At 36.4% G+C, this 22,055-nt stretch overlaps 2 protein-coding genes across 10 annotated transcripts in view; one reads left to right on the top strand and one right to left on the bottom strand.

The window, feature by feature from the left end:
• Window positions 1-1,721: 1,721 nt before the first annotated feature.
• LOC121859554 (zinc finger CCHC domain-containing protein 8 homolog) lies at window positions 1,722-14,186 on the bottom strand. 7 transcript variants are annotated; one of them, XM_042356462.1, is made up of 13 exons: window positions 14,107-14,186; window positions 13,800-13,908; window positions 13,035-13,169; window positions 11,507-11,641; window positions 10,333-10,467; window positions 9,911-10,045; window positions 9,589-9,704; window positions 8,006-8,196; window positions 6,929-7,134; window positions 5,618-5,736; window positions 4,932-5,109; window positions 4,151-4,272; window positions 1,722-3,759 (listed from the first exon to the last, which is right to left on the bottom strand). In XM_042356462.1, the coding sequence occupies exons 2-13, from the start codon at window positions 13,897-13,899 to the stop codon at window positions 3,235-3,237; spliced, it is 2,097 nt and encodes a 698-aa protein (XP_042212396.1). In that variant the 5' UTR covers window positions 13,900-13,908; window positions 14,107-14,186; the 3' UTR covers window positions 1,722-3,234. The 7 variants fall into 7 exon arrangements, with proteins under 7 accessions (XP_042212396.1, XP_042212397.1, XP_042212398.1 ...); XM_042356463.1 differs by having other exon boundaries at window positions 5,618-5,721; window positions 14,106-14,165; XM_042356464.1 differs by lacking the exon at window positions 10,333-10,467 and having other exon boundaries at window positions 14,106-14,165.
• A 535-nt stretch (window positions 14,187-14,721) lies between these two features.
• The window catches only part of LOC121859553 (cytoplasmic aconitate hydratase-like), a 37,486-nt gene continuing 30,152 nt past the window's right edge, over window positions 14,722-22,055 (top strand). The window contains exons 1-5 of one of the 3 annotated variants that reach the window (XM_042356459.1): window positions 14,723-14,939; window positions 17,441-17,536; window positions 17,844-17,908; window positions 18,284-18,385; window positions 19,462-19,607. In XM_042356459.1, coding sequence (XP_042212393.1) covers window positions 14,927-14,939; window positions 17,441-17,536; window positions 17,844-17,908; window positions 18,284-18,385; window positions 19,462-19,607 — 422 coding nt within the window. In that variant the 5' untranslated portion in view covers window positions 14,723-14,926. Of the gene's footprint in view, window positions 14,940-17,440; window positions 17,537-17,843; window positions 17,909-18,283; window positions 18,386-19,461; window positions 19,608-22,055 lie in introns of all 3 variants that reach the window. The other 2 variants (XM_042356461.1, XM_042356460.1) reach the window with 2 other exon arrangements.

The following is a 22,055-nucleotide window of genomic DNA, read 5'->3' as shown; positions in this document are numbered from 1 at the left end:
TGTGCCTGTAGTCATAGAATGTTACAGTGTTAACTATTACTGTACTATATGAGAATTGCCTGGTGAATGGTTGAGTAAAATTCTGTACTGTACTTGAAAGTAAGTCAAGGAATTCTATGTTGATGTCTTACAGTGCTGTTGTTGACCAAAAACCAAACCATTGCTGGTTTCATAATTTTTTTATCTTGTATTTTTTATTTTTTTATTTATCTATTTTTGCGGGGAATAGCCCACCCGGGCACAGGTCATGATGGATGTTAAAAAACTACTCCCTGAAACTTTCAATATCAAGTTTTGCAGTCTTAGCAGTGATATAATAAATGAATTAATTGTGTACAAGTACCCTGTACACAGAAGTGACTTTTAATAAAATTTATTATAGAATCCTGGAAACAGGTACGGCAGAACAAAAGTAGTCTTTGACAACTGGTGCAACTGGTGTTCCAGGATTACTGCAGTGTTACTCCTGTGTCTTTCTTCCACACTAAGCTGGGTGTTTGCCTCACCAGTATAGTATAATGGTTAACAGGTTTTGCATATAATTTTGTACTTTACTTAAAAATGATGAGCTGAATTTCTTGAAGTGCTTATGTAACAGGTGGAGACAGTGCTGCATATAAATTTATATTTAGACAAAATAGAAAAGTTGGTGAACTGGATGAACAAAATAGTTGGTGAACAGTGTGTCAAGTAAATCCAGAGGGTGTCAGTGCCAAGGTTTACAACTGATTACACTGTGTGTCTTCAACATTGGCACAGAATATTATTATGTTTTTATACTTAATATTTCACGGAGCCTCACAGAGCAGTGGCATAGTTACCATAAGGATCTCCTTCTTGGGCTGTCTCAGGAGAACACAGTAACAGCTGTGTGTACTTCAGCAACTACAAGTACATTAAGAAGTTGACCACCAGATTCACTCTGTTAGAAGCATAGTGGACAAATGGAACATGACCATGTGCTGACCGTATGCATGTGGAAGGTGGGTACACAAGAGGTGCAGTGGTGTAAATGACAAGCTGCAGGATGTTGCCTACTGTATACACAAGTTATTATGTGGACTTAGCAAGGTTGCAAAAGCTCAACATGAGAATATATCCCTGGACTGTGACGAGTGACATGATCTGTTCTGGCAGTGGTGCTGAAGGTGCTGGAATAAGTTTAGGAAGCAGTTGCCTTTATTGATGGCAAGAGGCTCTGCTTTTCATGTGAAAGTTAAGATGTATGTAACTAGCAAGAGAAATGTGATGACGTTGTGTGGCAGTGAAACATGGGCAGTTAAAAAGGATGAAATACACAAACTTGAGTGAGATGATATGAGAATGGTGAGATGGATGCATAATGTGACACTGAAAGATAGGAAATCCTGTTCAGTGCAAAAAGAGTGACTTGGTAGTGAGAGCTTTGGCAAGGTTTTAGATGTGGAGAGAATGGAGGACAATTTGGTCGAGATGAATGAATGTGAACATAGAGGAGAAGAGAGCTATGGGTAGGCCAAGAATGACATGGGGTGAGGTTGAAAGAAATGACCTCAGATATAAGAACTTGATGAGTGGCTACAATAGACCAAGCAACATGAAGAGATGACGTCAGAGTGGAAAATGACCATGATGATTAAATCTACTTCAACGTGTCAATGGGCAGAATAAGTCTAAAATTGGACTGAACCAAATACAGTACAGTATTATCTTATACAGAACTACATTACAAAAATGTCCAATTGTTGAAGAAAAAGTGTATTTACTTACAATTTATTAATATCCATATGAAACAATACATATTTCTTGATATACTCACAATAAACTGACTGATTGAAATCATCAATTGATGAAAGCAACATAATGTAGTATGATTAATCATACTATATGAAAATATTTTTTCATAACTCATTTTTCAGTAACATATTAAATAATATAATTCACTTTATTTAAGGATATAAGAGATAGTTGCAAATAAAGAGATAAAATTACACATGAAAGGAACTCTATAATAGTAAAATAACCTACAGCAATTTTCTCTTTTACACCGAACTCTAAAACTCACAATGTTTTGGTTTACTATACTTAACACCATAACCTACATTAAAACTGCCTTCACCCTTTATGTACAGGGTAAGTCTGTGCTGAATAAAGTCATCTGCCATTACCCTAAATAACATTACAAACGGCATCCTGTAGTGAAGAAGTTTATGCTTATCATCCAAGACGTCTTCATAAACTATTAAAGTGTAAAACAGTTTGGTTCTCCCACACAGCCACAACACCTGCTACCCGACTCTTGTTATAACTTCCAAAAATCAATATCAAATCCATATTTATATTAATTTGAATTTCTCCCCATTTATTTTTTGTCAAGTTTGGTGTTAAATTAGTTAGTTCAACGTGGCCAATGTTAGAATTACTGTTATGAATCAGATCGTAATAAAAGAACAAGTGTTTATTATGATATTGACACATTACACAATACTAAAGTTCTTTTTAGTGTATTCAGAAATGCAACTCAAATACAGTCTCTCCTCAACTTACAACATATTCGACTTACGACAACCCGGACATATGACGGCCAGGGCCGTATAAAACATTTTTCGCATTACGTATTTTCGAGTCCCAACGTTAGTGATAGCGCTGTGTACTGACAAATTTTTTTTTTGCAATTCCCTTTAAAATGGCTGGCAAGCGTAAAAGTGAGAGTTCTCGTGGTACTGAGAAGACAAAGAGACACCCATTTTAGAATTTCCATGTATTATTTTTGCCTTTTCGACTTACGACCTGATCATCGGGACGGAACCCTGTCGTAAGTCGAGGAGAGACTGTAACTCCAAATCTTGTTTGTCAAATATTCTTGAAAGAAATAAAAGGAACTGGTATACTGTATATAATAAAAGTTTTTAGAAAATATAATTGTACTCTTTAACTGCTTTAAGAAAATAGATTACCTGTATCTGAGAACCAAATAATTTTTTCTTCTTTAAACTGGCCTATGGGAGGGAATCGGTCATGAGATATTTATAATAATGTACGTAAAATACACAAACTGGAAACTGTATTAAGTGAGAGTTTGATCCTGGAACCTCATATTGCTACTGAGCCACTTGACACACAACTTGCTGCCACACCCTGGTAGGTTTGACTCAAGAAACATTGTTTGGTTTAATTTGATCCGTATTACACATTTGTATTCCCCAAAAGATAAAGGCCAAAATAGCATAACTCTTAATGCGTACAGTATTACATCTAATCATCCTCATCAGCGTGTAACTCGGTCATTCGCTTCTTCACATTATTCATAAGTCCCTTCATCTTATTCCAGGTTCCAAGAGCATCGGGCAAATTTTCAAATACGATGTGATCAGATACGTCGACTGTCCATTTAACTGAATCTGGGAGAGTTTTATAAGTTGTACAAGAATCGGGAATGACAACTCCTAACCTGAAGCCCTTGGAATGTGATCGGTGATGGCGTTTCTGTTTTGACGTGCTCTCGCCCACGTCAGTGCTGGAATTCTCCGAGTGATTCGAATCTGCGGCAGAAGTACTTGACATTTTGCTGTCTTCTGAATTTTCAGCCACGTATTCAGTTTTATTAATTTCCACACTTTTAACAATATTTTCCTTTTTCTTCTTTTCCTCCTGCACATCTGCACCCTGAGATGATGATGCATCTTCCAATTCACTCAATATCTTTAGTCTTTTGGCCTCTAAATCACCTAAAGAAGCCTGAGAGTCTTCACTGATTTCTCCATCTTCTACATCGTAAGGCTGAAATAATAATTTTTATATCAAGTTTGTGGAAAAGACATAAGAGGTATATCTGATCCATCATTTATCTTTATGACCAGATGATGTAAGGATCACTCACAGGTAGGACTCAAGGAAGACTCAGGAGGAACTCAAAGAAGGTTCACAGAGAACTTAAGGAAGACTCAGATAGGACTCAAAGGGTACTCATCGACAGGTTGTGTAAATGAAACTTCAAAATTTTGACGACTTGTAGAGAATTTTTGGGAAAGATGAAGACGAATATTTAACATGCACTCAATGTCACCAAAATGTTTTGATGGTCAACAAATTTATTTACATCATAAACTGTTTTTGTCATTAATGAGATATTGTATTATTTCTTAGGTAAGTAATAAGATACATTACTTACTCTCTTCTGTGGTTGTGGTGGTGGTGGTGGAGGGGCGTCCAGGGGAGGAGGCGGAGGCAACGGCTCCTCAGGCAGTGGAGGGTTGAACTCTATGTCTGTTAATTTGTTGGCTTCAGATTCCACTAAAAATAAATTTAAGTCGATTCAATATACTGTACTGTATCACAACATCTTTCTTTAATACTAATAATAATAATAATACTAATAATAAAAGAGCCATGAGAAGTGATCTATAAATATGTACTGTACAGTCTCGTTCAAGATTCTTCAAACACTGCTGGAGAAAGCTGGCAACTCAAATTAACAGTATATACAAGCATAAAAGTATAATATAATACGAAACAACAAAGCCCAACCATTAACTAAGCAAAGGGAAACTAAGTAACCAATCACCAATCACTTTTACATTCATTCACAATTTTCACTACGTACTATACTGTAGTAAACAAACGGCCTTGAGTTGCCAGCTGTCTCCAGCAGTGTTCAAAGAATCTTGAATGAGACTGTACATCCAGAGTTTTTCATTTTTTGTCTTCAATAAACCATAAGATGATTACAAGTAGAGCACTCAATACCCTCCTCCCTCAGTAAGCAGCCTGTACAGTATTATGAAAGCCACCAGGTTATGGGACACATAAAGATAACTGTTCCTAAGAAACCACTGTTTATTATATACCATCTACCGAGCTGACCCACAGTACAGTCTTTATGAGCTTCATGATGGCAACTAACTTAAGAGTGTTACAGTACTGTGCCATGCATGTTGTTTAAGTCAACTTACCATCAACTTCCATCTCTCCTGCAGAAGCTAAACTTGCATTAAGACTTTTACTCCTCAGCTCTGAGCCCTTCAGCTTCTTTTTTTTATATGCCTCGGCCTTGTTCATGTTCATATACCTCAAAAACTCACTTCTTTGATGACAGGGTTGCAGGGGAGGGAAGCTGTACTCCTGATATTCCTGAAGGTTTAGATCATTTGTATCAAACAGTGAACAAGAAACTTTTTTTTGTTCAGGATTCTGGTCAGTTTCCACAGCACCAGGAAATGTTTTACTAAAGTCAACAAATATATGTGAAAAATAATATACAGTAAACCCTGACTACAGCAGACTTCCTTAACCAGAAATGTGGATAAAAACAGACCTTATTCAACCTGTCTCTAATGTTTATGGAAAATTAAGATAATTTTTAATTGACCTAATTTCTTACAAAATCAGTCTGGTTCACTTACTAAGGTCATATTGATATCACACTGTCTGTTTGGACGCTATCCACAAAAATCAGAAAATGCAAAAATATTCCTGGTCAGAATTGTAGCATTAATAAAGAAACTAATATATATGGAGCACCGTCTAGAACAAGCTTATTTACATATGGCATCACTACACCCAATAACATATATTGTAAAATTTTCAATGGTAAATAGCAGACAGCAAGAGCCAGTAGAATAAAGTATGTTGTACTTACATCTCTTACACCTTGGGGAACAGGATCATTGAATCCAGGAAAACTGACAAGTCTCTCTGGCTTGTATTTAACTAAGTTGGGTTCAGCTTCACCGTCCTCTGTATCTGGATGGGAAACACCTGTAAAAAATAAAACAAAAACATATGCACCTGACCCCTACATTTTACTATACTGTACTAGTCATCTACAAACAGCAACTGATTCATGTCATCATCATCATCACTGTTTTATGGCCATTTTCCTCACTTGTGAGGGTTAGATGTGATTACCTGATGATATGGTGTCAAGTAGCTATAGGTAGTAGGTAGTAGGCAGCTACCAAACAGGGAGGTGCTACCGCCTGGGAAGATATTGGAAGCATAATGTGTTGTCTAATGGTAGACCCTGCTGCCATGTGACCAAGTCCCAGGTTGCTAATCTGACTTTCTGCCTCATTTGCATACAATTGCAGGGTCTCAATTGTTTCTCTTGCTATTGACAACACAACATACATATATCATTTCTCACTAATGATCTTTTTTTTTAATTTCTTTATGGTTCCATATTATTATTATTATCATTATTATTATTATTATTATTATTATTATTATTATTATTATTATTATTATTTTATTTTTATTTTTGTATTTTTTATTATAAATTTTACTTACCTGAATTATTATTATTATTATTATTATTATTATTATTATTATTATTATTATTATTATTATTATTATTACATTTTCGCCCCCAAGGCCCTGATGTACCGTAGGTCAGTGACCTGTGTCCGGGTGGGCTAATACCCGTAAAAAAAAAAAAAAAATAGCTGAGGCAAATTTAAAACAAGTCTTATGGCTGGATGCCCTCAGCCTCCTATCACCAACCCACTTTTAAGGAGTAGGAACTGGGCATTACATGTAAATCTTCCAACACAGATATATACAGTAGATGGTGTATCTGTCACCTTAATGTGACAGATACCAGTCCTTCATTCAAGCTGGTGGTTCAGGGAAAAGGAGAGATCATTAATCCAATCAATAAAATACCACATTAACCCTTAGTGACACTGTGGTCCCCTATCTAAAGGCTCAAGGATCCTCTAGTAAGCTGACCAATATTTCAGGAGCCACCTGGCTAGGAGCTCCACCATATGAATCCAACTAAGTAATGGAAAAATTAATTGGTTTTGCAGCCTCTAACTTCTGTGGTCAGATAAAATGGGGTGAACATCATTGACCTATTGGGGTAAAATAACCATTAGAGGACCATTAACAAAGGTCCTCTTATGAACAACAAAAAATACAAGTTTGACAAACTTGATTTTTCACTTACTCTCTCCTGAAGCATCAAACATCCTCACATTTGCTTTATGTACTTCTGCATCCAAAAGCCATCCGGGTGGATAACCTAACACTCGCATGCGGTAGATAAACAGAGGCAACTGATTTGGTTTAAGTCCTAAAGCATGTCGGAGGTTTTCACTAATCTTTCCTGGCTGGTAGTGTCCATACTTGTTCTCAGTGTCTTCATGATATCTCCTGTGATAAAAAAGAGGTAATCAAGATATTTTTCTTATAATCACACTTGTTCTCAGTCAATACCTTATACCTGTACTGTACAATACTGTATATTTAATGCAAAGTAAACTTACATCATAGCTACATATGATATAAAATTAAATGTAATGTGACCTCTACATATATATCATATATGCATACATACACAGTACCATTTATTCATATTATTAAACAACTGAAACAATGCCCCACCTACTGCACTGTTTGGTACTAACTCCAGTACAGTACTTGGCAAAACCCCCCAAAAAATTATGTCTGATTCCAGTAATCTTTTCAAACTTCATTTGGGAAGAAACACTTTTTTTTTCTTTTTTTTAAATATGCACAACAAAATTAAACACATGTTGTTAAATCTATTCAAACTGGCAACCTTTCACTTAACACTGATGTACAGGTATATGGTAAATGAAAGGTTATGCACTGAGCATATTCATATTTCTTCTCCCACGAATAAAAAGTTAAAGAAAAAAAAATGGTTTTGAAGAAACGGTAAAAGAACACCCAAATTTGTTCATCAACAAATCAATTATTTTTATGCCTATAACTGCCTGTATACAACATATCTACAAAACAAAACTCAAATATTTAATGATTTACACTTGATGTACAGTCGCTAAAACAACTATCTGTGACAGGTGGGGGTCGATATGCTCCGAAACTTTACGTGTGACTAGTGACAGCCCTCATATACCAAAATTTATCGTTCATGGTCTCATATTGTTTTCCACAAAGTATGCACAGATAGTTGTTTTAGCTACTGTACATTAGTATAGTATTGGGAATATAAAATATACATAATAATATACAAATACTTCAATTAGAGATTACTTACACAGCAGATACTCGGAAGTTTATGAGCTTCCTCCGATTTTCAGCAATTTTTCCTAAATCATGCCGCTCTTTACATTCTGATAGATTGTGATCTCCTAAACAGTTAAAACAGTTCTTCTTTTGTCGTGGTTCTTTAATCTTCTTGCCTGTTAGCATGCTGTACTCTATGTCAGAGAGAACACCAGCGAAGTCCTGAAACAAATAAATGATAACATGTAAAAAGACTTATGATGGAAGTACCAAGGATAATACTGTACTGTACAGCTTATTCTATTCTTACATGCCCTTTATTTGTCACATAATCTACTTTTATGGCAGTGAAGCACAGGTAGTTCAAGAAGATGATATACGTAGAGCTGAAATGAGAATGGTATGGTGGATGTGTTATGTGACAAAAATATAAGTCCTGTTTAGAGCTAAGAGGGCACCTGGGTATTGAGAGCACAGGGTACTGTATTGGAGAAGTCCTGCGTAGAGGCAGGTTGTGATGGTTTGGTCACGTGGAGAGAATGGAGAAGACCAATTGTGTCAAGAGGTCAATTTCTATAGTATTGTCCTTATAACTATATCTGAGGGTTGGCGACCACAGTCCTCCGCTCTAAACATTTTTGGGCTGTGTTTACCAATCCTCTGAGGTTTTGTATCTTTCTGGGGACCCAGTTTTTAATTTAATTCATCCATTCCAGTCTCTCACTTCCCCTGGCCCTCCTACCCTTAATTTTGCTCATTAATATTTCTGTTATTATCTCCTCGTCCCTAATTATGTGACCAAATTATTTCACTTTTCCTTTTCTGTACATTTCAAGTATTTCTCTTGAAGTTTTTGCTCATCTTTTCACTTCATATGTTCTGTCAGTGTTGCTTATTCTTAGAATTTCCATATAACACCACATTTCAAAGGCCCCCAACCTCTTTCTGGTGTCTGCTGAAAGTGTCCACGCCTCTGACCCAAACAGCAGTCCTTACCATATAAAACCTATCCAGAGCATTTTTCTCAAATTGAAATTAATGTCCCTTTTCATTTTGCCTTACAGATTACTAAATCTTGTTTAAGCTCTCTGTTTCCTACAATAATTTTTATTTTAAGATTTATTTCCAATTTGGAAACAGCCATTACTTTAGTCTTTACAGCCTTAATTCTTAAACCATATGTTTCACCTTTTTCCACTAATGTGTTAACAAGTCAGGAGATGCATGAGCCTAAATGCAGAGGGGAAGAAAGTCAGAGGGAGGCCAAAAATGATATGGGGAGAGATTGTAAGAAATGACATTTGAGTTAGGAGCCTGACACAAAAGATCGCAAGACAATGTGGTGTATGGAGAGCTGCCATCAGATAATTGCAGCTAACCAACACAAGCATGGAAAATGGCTATGAAACTTTTATGATGATTAGCATTGTGTGGGGTAGCAGCCGTATTAGGGAGTATTGAGGCCAGGACACAGCATTGGGGGGGCAGTGCTTTATTGCATTCTTTTTTACAAGTGTTTTAATAGCTGCACTGTGTACTGTAAAGCTTATCTTTGACATATCACATTCTCAACTTATAATGCTGTATTAAGTGTGGGGGCAGACAGTGACGTACCGTTTCATACGAGGGCACAACATCCAGTGCTGCTTGAGGCTCATGTTCAACAGTCTCCAAAATGCTAATCTCATCTCCATCTGTGTCCAGACATACTCCTTCTGGCATGACAAATTCTGTAGAATAATATATATAAAACATGAACTCATACTTGTCTTTGTCTAAACCTCTCTAGTTTTACACCTATGAGGTTACAACTGATGAATGAAGAGAATGTTATACAAAACTATGCTATACAAAGTTATCCCACTCAAGTGCATGAATTATTTAATGATATCTTCAATACTTGAGATTCTTTAATTCAACATAACACAATACTTACCATCTGGTGTTGCCTTGTCTTGTTCATCAGGACAACCTTCAGGGGTAGTGTCCAAAACAATCATCTCCTCAGGAAATGAAAAACTATTGGAACTGTTTGCAACATCTTCATTCACACTGTCTTCTTTTATGGATTCTGTCAATATGCAATTAATGTACTACAGGTATGAACAACTTTATCAAATACTGGATAGAAATTCGGTTTGGTATTGTACACCTATTAACTGCTAATCTATTAAAGGTAAGCCTAAAATTTCTTGGCAGGAATTTTGAAAGGAACTCACATTTGAAACACACAGTCATTCAGCTGCTTGTATCAACATTCAAGAAATTATAAATTATACACAACAGCTTTATACCATTTCCAGATGCTGCCATTAACAAGACTCACTGTTTAGCAATACAGTACAGTAAAGTACTTACCATCTGGTGTTGTTTTGTCTGGTTCATCAGGACAATCTTCAGCGGTAGTGTCCAAAACAATCATCTCCTCGGGTGGTGGAAGATTATTGGAACTGTTTGCAACATCTTCAATCACACTATCTTCTTTTATTGATTCTGTCAGTAAACAATTACTGTATTACAAGTATGAACAACTTTATCAAATGCTGAACAAAATTTGACATTGGGCAATAAGTTACACAGTACCCTGTACTTTATGAATATTGTACAGTCATTCAGCTGGTGGTATCAACATTCAAGAAATTATAAATTATACATAAAAGCTTTAAACCATTTCCAGATGCTGCCATTAACAAGACTCACTGTTTAGCACCGACCATCTCTGAGTACTGTTTGGTCATCTGCCTCTCTATCTCACTTAAGAGTTTCAGATAAAGATTAAATGCGTAAAATTCCTATATTGTACAATGATGATAATTGGGTTCACTTTCCACACTGTTATTCTATTGATGACGGTACAGTCACCAGCACTTATACCTGGTACAGAACAGTGGCTGGTGTGCTTTATAAGATATGGCAACTCTGAGGAACGTTTATCTAGCATCCTTAGTCTAGTCACTATTGTGAGGTTCTGTAGGGCCATTCTGGGAGATTTAATTTGATGTAAACAATCACAGAGTTGCCACATATTATAAAATGTGCCAGCCACTGTACCAGGTATAAGTGTAGATGACTATAACAGTAGGCCTTTGTAAAGTTTCAACTGGAACCAAAAAGTGTGACAACTGCTGAAGACCTGCTCACACCTCACACTTCTTATTATAAACTGTGAACTGTTGCTTCTAGCGATCCCTCTTGGGACTTTGTTGTCATGGAGAAGAAAATCTAAATCATAAATTAATCCAAATTACTGATGTCAAGGATTACAGTAAAGCCAGGATTTCCAACTGAAGATTCATGACCATAATTCACAAGTACCGGTAATCTAGAGAGGACTATCAGTATCAGTTATACACAGTACAGTATACATACTCCTTGATTTTGAGTAGTATGTATATTATTTTAATTCTTATACAATACTGAACCAAAATTAAATATAAAAGTGAAAACTATTTACATTGGTAATCAAATAAAAATATAATTACCGTAATACAGATGTAATACAGTTCTTTAAGCAATACAGTACTGTACTTACCATCTGGTGTTGCCTTGTCTTGTTCATCAGGACAACCTTCAGCAGTTGTGTCCAAAACAATCATCTCCTCAGGAGGTGGAAAACTATTGGAACTGTTTGCAACATCTTCATTCACACTGTCTTCTTTTATTGATTCTGTCAATATTAAAAAATACACTTTGATAATGCACTGTACTACTACATTATTAACTACACTTCATTATTGCAAGCATTAATTTTGATAACATATAACAATTAACTGCAGTAGACCCTTCCCATTCACAGGTTTACGATTCGCTGTAAGCAGCTGGTGGGTCGGGTGGCTAGCATGCGAGCCTTCTCCCGCAACACAACGAGTCACCCCACGCACCCGCGGCGTCTCATCTCACTCAGTTTGCCCTCACTCAGTACCTGTGACTTAGCATCCTGTGCTATACTCTCAAATCTTTCGTGTTTCTTTGTAAAAATGGCCACAAAAAGACTGCCTAGTGTCAGTGCTAGTGATCCTAGTGGAGTGAAACATAAAAGGCAAGAGTCAGTGATGGCCCTAGCAAAGAAAATTTAATTACTGGACAAGCTAAAGGAGGTTGTTTGGTGTGAACGAAGTCACGGTGCGGTACATAAGAAAGAATAAACGAATAATTCGTGATTCTGTTCAAGCGAGTGCTCCTGCAAGTGTTAAAGTGGCGCAGGCTGCTTGAGACAAGAACATAGTGAAAACTGAGAAAGCACTGAACATTTGGACTGAGGATCAGCACCGCAAAAATGTTCCGATCGACAGCAACGTGATTCGTGAAAAGGCTAAAAGACTTTATGATCATTTTTACGAGTCAACAGGTGGTGAAGGGTCTAGTGCAGTGACTGAACCAACTTTTAGTGCCAGTAAAGTTTGGTTCAAGAATTTTAAGAAAAGATTCTCGCTCCATAATGTGAAGCTAACTGGGGAGCCACCCATCTCCCAGCCTCTCGCCACCTACCAACCACCCGCCACCTCCCAGTCGCGCACCACTCCACCACCCTCCATTCCACCAACCACCACTGATTCACCCTCTTCCACCAGTGATCTTGATGATCCACTATGCTTCAGTAACCAGATGTCTCCCTATGTACAGTACACAACTTCATCAAACTCCAGACTTCACATACGAATATTAGTCCAGTATTGTGACTCAAGTTTCTCATACACAGTATAGGTATACCTGCATATTAGTGCACTAAGGTATTATATAGATTCCTATTCGTGGTTTTGTCAATTTGCGCCATTTCTTGGAACCTATCCTCCGCGAATGGCAAGGGTCTACTGTATACTTTTCAATACAAATACTAATTTGTATTACTGTATTTTCACTGCTAATCCATTAGAAGTACCGAATAGCTAAATTTCCTGGGTGGGAATTATCATGGGAACTAACCTTTGAAACACAGTCATTCAGCTGCTTGTATCAACATTCAAGAAATTATAAATTATACACAACAGCTTTATACCATTTCCAGATGCTGCCATTAACAAGACTCACTGTTTAGCAATACAGTACAGTAAAGTACTTACCATCTGGTGTTGTTTTGTCTGGTTCATCAGGACAATCTTCAGCGGTAGTGTCCAAAACAATCATCTCCTCAGGTGGTGGAAGACTATTGGAACTGTTTGCAACATCTTCAATCACACTGTCTTCTTTTATTGATTCTGTCAGTAAACAATTACTGTATTACAGGTATGAACAACTTTATCAAATGCTGAACAAAATTTGACATTGGGCAATAAGTTACACAGTACCCTGTACTTTATGAATATTGTACAGTCATTCAGCTGGTGGTATCAACATTCAAGAAATTATAAATTATACACAAAAGCTTTAAACCATTTCCAGATGCTGCCATTAACAAGACTCACTGTTTAGCACCGACCATCTCTGAGTACTGTTTGGTCATCTGCCTCTCTATCTCATTTAAGTGTTTTTCAGTTTTAATTGTGAATAATTCTGTTGACTTACAGTACTGTGCTGGCTTAGTAGTGGTTGGCAAGGGCTGTCTAATGCTAAATAATGGGTAATGGGTTAGGAGAATTAACCCTTGAGAGACATACCTGAAGGGTCTACACTATAATTAAAAAAACATCCACTATGCTGTACTGCAGAAAGATACTAGATGGTACAGGCATACCTCCAGATGTGGAAGCTTCAGTTAAGGAAATTCACATTACGTAATTAAGTCCAAGAAGAACGGAACGTGTTTTAAGATACGGAAGATAAAATTGTGTAACGATAATATCTTAAGAATAATTCACAGTTAAGACAACTTCATGGTCTACACTTACCACACCCACTGTGATCTTTCTCTGGGGCGCTACAGTTCACGACGCTGCCTTCAGGAGCGACTGCACCTGAACCAACGCGTTCCTCCTCCTCTCGTTGCATATTTGTAAACTACAACAATAAATAACACATTATGGTATTACAATTCTTGGTTAGGTTAATTTTTTAGTTATAATTTTCTTTAAGTGTGTTCAGAAGAAAACACAAATATTATATTATATTAACTAACAACTATACACAGGTCTGTCCCGTTGTTAATACAGCCATTTAACACCTAGATATACGTTAGTGTTAGAGGAAATACTTAACATTTCTTGAGTTAAGGAGTGAAGAGTTGAGAGCTTAACCTAGACTCTTGTTACTCCTCTCACACAAAATAATGTTAAAAATATACCATAACTATATTTTAAAACCAGTTATTCTTCAGTTTACATTAATTAAAAAAATCTTTATATATTATACAAATATTCATTTTATCTATATTTTTCTTAATTTAAATTCAATAACAAATATTAATAGGAAATAAATGAATATATAGACACCTGGCCATGTTCGTGTGTATATTTAACATTAATTATCTTGTATATCATGTGTTGTCCCTCAAGCTTTTCAGGATTAAGCTGTTACATATTTTCTTTCTTTATATTAATTAATTATATGGATCACCTGAAGCATCTCCATCCCAGCTTATTTCTCCTAAAGCTTAAAGCACCTTAACGCTATTTGGGGAGATGGGGTTAAGTTAGGATAGATTAGATTAGGTTAGGGTGGTTAATCATCAGGTGATCCTTTACTCAATATTAACACAGCTTATTGAGTAAAGTACCCAGCTAATAAGAGCTTAAATTGGAGTCATGTCGTAGTACAGCTTAATGACGCTAAGACCCAATCAGAACCAGGGAATCCATAAGCTCAACCACAACCAGGGAATCCATAAGCTTAGTCACAACCAGGGAATCCATAAGCTTAGTCAGACACCCAGGGAATGTGTAGATAAGCATTAATGGAGACCAGACAGCCACCTAGTGAGTATAAGAGCCACCAGTAGTAGGTATTAGGTCCTCCCTTGTCGCCACCAGCCGGCCATCACTTGAGTGCCTCCACCTCCTTCAACTACGACACCTTACAAATGGCTAGAGAAGGTTAGTTTATTCCTCTCATATTTAACTTATTAATACTTTGATCCATAGTTAAATACATCTTTTAGTAGTATTGAGGTTTTTTCTTTGTTAATGTTGATTTATAAGGTTATTGTAGGTGTTATAGAGGTTTTGGTTTGGTGATGTCCTGGACTACGTGATCAGGTGTTTTATTCCTCTGTTAAGTAAATTAATACTATGATCTATTTCTAGCCATTCTGTTTTATATTATTGATGTTTCTTGATTATAGGCATTAATTTAAGTGTATTATAGGTATATTATGTTTAATTGGATGTGTTTAGGGCGACTTAATGTATTATATCAGCTGATTACACCTTGACAGTGTTGGCGAGTCTGGTGAGTTATATATAGTTTATACTCTATATATAATGTATAAGATAGGTATATAGTTCATTAATATTCATCATTTGGCTGGAATATTGGATTATAGATGGTGTAGTAGTTTTTGTGAAGTTATATATGGTAATTATATATAGTACTGTGTTACGGTGTGTCATGTAACAAGGTATTTGAAGGCTAACAGTTGGTTGTTTTATTAATTACCTCAGGTAGGTATTATTATTAAGTTTGTATTATATAAAAGGATGATTTATATTGTCTGTATCTTGTGTAAAGTATTTATTGAACATTAAAAGTTGCTCTGATAGATATGTTGATGAAGGTGTTGCAATCGTAATTTAATAATAATCTAATAAATTTACAATGAAAATTATGATTTAAGTAATTTTAGTGTTGGAGATAAAAAAAATAGTTTGAATTTGCTTATAAAATACTTAGGATGGAGGAGTGGGAGAAAATTTATTAATGATTGATTCTTATTCCCATTAATGTATTGCTGTTTTTCCTGTAATTATTGTATAGATTACATAATATCTATACATCTTAATACTGATCCAATGGCAGAGAAGAAAAATATGGATCATCTGAAGAATAGACACCTCCATTTTATTTCACCTGAAGATTAAATATACATACCTAACCTAAACCTACCCTAACCTAATCAACATAAACTAGCCCTTTCCCCGGTACTATAAGGATGGCTCGTCTTTAGGTAAAATAAGCATCGGTGTCAAATAATCAAGAGATCTTTTAAAAAATATATATATATATACTGTAAATACTGAAGCTACCTTAGAAAAATGGCAGCAACTTGTTCCTACCATTCATTGCCTCTACTGTTGTAAAATATGATGAGGAATGAACCAGTGAATGTTTGTGCTTCATAACCTGGCCAAATATAACACAGCAACACACTATGCACAACACATCAACACACTATACACAACACAGCAACACACTATACACAACACATCAACACACTATACACAACACAGCAACACACTATACACAACACATCAACACACTATACACAACACATCAACACACTATACACAACACATCAACACACTATACACAACACAGCAACACACTATACACAACACAGCAACACACTATACACAACACAGCAACACACTATACACAACACATCAACACACTATCAACACACTATCACACACACATACACTATACAACACAGCAACACACTATACACAACACACTATAGCAACACACTATACACAACACAGCAACACACTATACACAACACAGCAACACACTATACACAACACATCAACACACTATACACAACACATCAACACACTATACACAACACAGCAACACACTATACACAACACAGCAACACACTATACACAACACAGCAACACACTATACACAACACATCAACACACTATACACAACACAGCAACACACTATACACAACACAAACACACTATACAACACATCAACACACTATACACACAGCAACACACTACACAACACATCAACACACTATACACAACACATCAACACACTATACACAACACAGCAACACACTATACAACACATCAACACACTATACACAACACAGCAACACACTATACACAACACATCAACACACTATACACAACACATCAACACACTATACACAACACATCAACACACTATACACAACACAGCAACACACTATACACAACACAGCAACACACTATACACAACACAGCAACACACTATACACAACACAGCAACACACTATACACAACACATCAACACACTATACACAACACAGCAACACACTATACACAACACATCAACACACTATACACAACACATCAACACACTATACACAACGCATCAACACACTATACACAACACAGCAACACACTATACACAACACACTATGCACAACACATCAACACACTATACACAACACATCAACACACTATACACAACACAGCAACACACTATGCACAACACAGCAACACACTATACACAACACAGCAACACACTATACACAACACAGCAACTCTTTATATACAACAATATACGCAAAACACATTAGAAACCACACACTGTAACCCATGTATACTGGAGAGAGAACTTTTCATTTGTCGTGATTGATTAACCAAACTTATTTTTGTTTCAGCCCCAAACCCGTACGCTCACCTTTTATCTAACATCAAGATCAGAGATGAGGACTTCAAATATTACAACCTTCTCGGCCTTAACGACAGCCGCTATGGTAAATATTGTGGCTAACTGTGTGGAGTGTTGTAATAGATCACCTGAAGATTATCCCCCTCTTCCCAATGCTAACCTAACCTGATGTAAACTAACCTAACCCAGTCCAACCCAGTTTACCCAAACTAAATCTAAGCCTAACCTAATGTGCCCCTACTTTAAACTGAGTCAATTATTAATTATTTTATTGTCTGCATCTAGTCATAATAGTGTTTCATTCTTGGTACAGTATTCATGATTGTCTGTTGTTGTTCGTCGCTGGTACTCGGGTGTTAGGTTATATGTAACCTTCTTTATTTTTCCAACAGAACAATTGCCATTTAGCATCAGGGTGTTGTTGGAGTCGGCTGTCCGAAACTGTGATAACTTCCAGGTAAGGTCAACTCATGGGGTGGTGTGTGGTGGTCCGAGCTTCCTCATATAATATAGAGAGAGATCCTTAGTCCAAGATGATGGTGGAGGAGGGGATGTTGAGGAGTGTCAAGTATAGTACAGTATTAGAAACATAAGGCAGATGGAAAATTGGAGATTGTAATCATGAAAATACAATGGCAGAAGAATGAAGAGGAGGCAGTAATATCCTGCTGTTGTGTTATACAGTATTGTATTCTTATGTACTATACTATATATTGTTTTTGTTGTGCATAATTTTTTGTATAACTTCAATTATAATTAAAAGAGTGATGTTGTTAAGATTTTTTTTTTGGTATTAATATAAGTGTGCTAAACTGTGTGGTATCTCTTGTAGGTGAAAGAACAGGATGTGAACAATATTTTGGACTGGGCCAAACAACAGAGTGATGTTAAAGGGGTAGAGGTCCCCTTCAAACCAGCACGAGTTATTCTCCAGGTGAGCAGAAGCATAAAACCCACTCACAACTTATTTGCACTTGATTTTATTGATTAACTAAGAAACTGAAGTAAAAGGTTAAATCATAGTTGGCATGAGAGGCACTAGGGAGGTCAGTGTGTTGTTTGTAAGCTTCCACCGCAAACAGTAATATGGCATATTTGAAACCCTTCTTGTGACCTCTTGAGGAAGTACAGCCGTTTACTTCTTGTTCACAGAAAGTATTATTTAATTATTCGTACAGGGTATTCTGATAATTTACACACATTTTTATTGAAGGCAAGTGACAACAGCTCCCCCCATGTGACAGCCAATATAGTACATACAGTATAATGTGGAAGAGTCATGAAAAAATATACAGTACAGTATATTTATATATTTGAATATTTTAGACCATCAGAGTTAAGCACTTGGTGTGGAGATGATCTGTGGCTGAAATGTTTGATGGAGCTTCTTCATTTGACTGTCGTTTAATACAGTACAGTATGATGTTTATTTTACCTTAGAGAATTGGAGGTGATACATGCAAGACTGGCTGGTTGGGGAGGCTCTACTACTGTACACTTCGGCAGTTACTCTCTTGTGATTTAAATCGGTGACTCACTGTTGTTAATTCGCAATTCCAGTTGATTGAATATTTTACATCTTAAAAAAGATCAATGTGTCCTGAGTGGGTTTATTAATATTTATATGTTGGTTCAGTAACTACAGTACAGTGGTGCGTGAGGTAAAGGTGGTGGCAGCGTGGACCACCACTTAGTCCTCCAGGGTGACCCATGGCAGACCTTCACAGGGAAATCCTTATTTTTAACATTGTAAAAGTATCATTTACTTCTGTCTACATCAGTTGTCTTTGGTGGTATTAATTGAAAATGGTAACTTTTTATTCTTTTTATTTCAAAAATTGGTCAATGGGAAACAATAAATCCAGTTTTCAGATACACTTGCACTTCATCTCCCAGTAATGACACTACTATACACATGCTGTGTATGACTATTGTACAAGTGTTTGTGTATGGAACCAAAAAAATTATGAATATGCCACATGAGTAACGGTGGATGATCTTGGTCTTCAGGACTTCACTGGAGTCCCGGCAGTTGTGGACTTTGCAGCAATGCGGGACGCGGTGAAGGAGTTGGGTGGGGACCCCCAGCACATTAACCCCATCTGCCCGGCTGATTTAGTTATTGATCATTCCGTCCAAGTGGAGTTCTCCAGAACGTTAGTATTTATTAAAATTTTATCTTTTTTTTTCTGTGCATTACTATTTTTGTTTTTTTGCTAAACAGTAGAACAAATATTGTATTGGCAGTTGTGAATTATTTGCAAAAATAATTGTAAATATATTAGTGCAGGATTATTAAAGTTCCTCTGCATCTCCTATTTGTTTAGAAGCCTCAATACTTCCTAGACGAGAGTATTTGTTATAATGGGGTTTGAATATTTTTGTGGTTCCCTCCATTACACATGACTGCATACTGTAGACCATCTCAGATCATCACAGCCAATTAATGATTTTATCCAATCTTCATGAGATGTCTTAAAGGAGTTTCCATAACTACATTAGTCTGCATGACTTATAACAACAGTAACACAGCAATGATGAGAGAAGATGTCTCTTTTGCATGACAGGTTTTGTTTTGTTTATACGCTGATTATTTACTCCTCACACACACACACACATAACACACACACACACACACACACACTCCTGCTTAAATGCCTGAACTTGAAAAGGCCAAATTTACTAACATGTTTCAACACAACAGCTGTTTGGCGCAGTAGTGTCTTGGCTTATTACCCTCGTGTTTGGACGACGTTATTGTCCAGGAAATTTTGAACTAAGGTTTAAAGGGCAACATAACCTGCCGTATTAAGCAGAATTCTATATTAATGAGCGTTCAGTTTATTATTATATATTATTTCCCTCCTCTAATTTTAGGATAGGGGGAGTGTAGCAGTAATGGTGCCCGTGTCTGTGTTTGGACATGTTTGACAAGACATTCCTCTCTTACCCTTAGTAAAAGTGTATTAGTCTGCTCGTTAGTATAAAATGTCTTGCCTCCAGCGTTGGGGCTGATTATTAGTAATGCTCACCAGAACAGTGTTTGGCCACTGTGAGGAGGGGTAGGGTGTCCCTTAGATGGCTAGTTTGTAGTCGGTAGATGAATACTGTATCTGGAGAACTAGCACTGTACTGTACCCTACTTGCTCCTCAGCTGCATGGACGCTGACTTGGGGAGAGTGTATTGTAAAAGTTGTCGGGGTAGACTTTAAATTACGGTATGTCTTATTTCATTGGTCATTATTATTTAGTTGAAATGCAAGACTTTGCAGGATTTTAAAGATATTTAGACTACAGTATATTTATGAACATTTACTTCCCCCAGTTTGAAAATGATGGACACTGTTTAATTGTCCTTTTTTAGTGTTGCTGTTGTGTGCTGAGGACTTCATTTTAATTCTGCCAGTTATATTAGACACAAGTACAATAGTGAGTCTGAGGACAAGCATCAAACAATAGAAATTTGACCTTATGTTTAGGGGGCAGAGAGGTGAGGGATCTTCATTATCATCTCACCATAAACCAGTTCTTGGGTGAACGACTTTTTGTATTGGTATTGAGAGCAATTTTAAGTAATGTTTATTGAAAGATGAAACAAATTAATTGTGAAGGAGTACTGGTGTGGCCTCCTGTGTTGCTTCAGGATTGAGCATAACTTCTGCATCCCTCTAGTAACTCTGCCTGTTGGGCCTTCATGGGTGTGTGTGTAAGCTTAAGTAGTGTCAGTAGTACTGTACCAAGCTGCTGGTTTATTGTTAGCCTCATGCAGTCAACAATCTGGTTTTGTCACCATCACACTCTTAGTCTACAGTTGGTTTGTGTCTTACACTTTACTCACTGTAATACTGTGCAGTAAATCCTCTATGTAATATGTGCATTATAAGCCATTAGCTGGAGGTTTACATTTAATGGGTCTAGATCTGACAGACTCCCCTCTCCATGTGTTCTGTTAGATGGAGGTTTCACTGCACTCAAAACACTAATACTGTAACAATTTATATGTATACTGTATTACTAAATCAATAACAAGTGTGAACTATGTCATTAAAATCTTCATATTCTTTTAAGAAAATTAAGGTTGATTGAAGAGTGATTTTTAAATTAATAATTTGATGAATTTAATTGACATTGGTAAACCTTTAATAATGCATGCTTTTATATTTCAGTTTAAAATACAGTACAGTACAGGGTGTCTCAGGAAACTGTAATGTATTTTACATACTGCCTTGCAGATTTTTGTGGAGCTGAGATGAATGTTTCTCTTATAATAGCAACATTATCCTCACTTGTTGATGTGCAAGGTCTCCCACAAGTGAAGACAGTGTTACTGTTGTAGTAGAGTAATTCATGTCACTACACAAGAATCCATAAGGCAGTGTGTATACATTTTTCTGAGACACCCTGTACAATGTAAATAAACATGGTCAGTCAGAGATGTTTGCTATTGGTCATTATTATATTAATCTTATTCCAGACTTGTGTTTGAAGATGCATTATGTTCATTCATTATCTCATTTAAGTTATACAAGTGTGTACTGTACGGTATTGATACATGTGAAAAAAAAAATATTCTTCACTATTGGCTGGTGAACATAGGCTACAGT

The sequence above is a fragment of the Homarus americanus genome, unplaced genomic scaffold (genome assembly GCF_018991925.1).
Source record: "Homarus americanus isolate GMGI-L3 unplaced genomic scaffold, GMGI_Hamer_2.0 scaffold7626, whole genome shotgun sequence".
Taxonomy (NCBI): domain Eukaryota; kingdom Metazoa; phylum Arthropoda; class Malacostraca; order Decapoda; family Nephropidae; genus Homarus; species Homarus americanus.
This window is presented reverse-complemented; position numbering and strand designations above follow the sequence as displayed.

Coding starts and splice junctions, on each gene's coding strand:
- LOC121859554 (XM_042356462.1), bottom strand. CDS start 13,899: ATGCAACGAGAGGAGGAGGAACGCGTTGGTTCAGGTGCAGTCGCTCCT. Junction 8,197..9,588: donor TTGTGCCCTCGTATGAAACG/GTACGTCACTGT, acceptor TATTTGTTTCAG/GACTTCGCTGGTGTTCTCTC. Junction 5,737..6,928: donor GTTTGATGCTTCAGGAGAGA/GTAAGTGAAAAA, acceptor TATTTTTTACAG/GTGTTTCCCATCCAGATACA.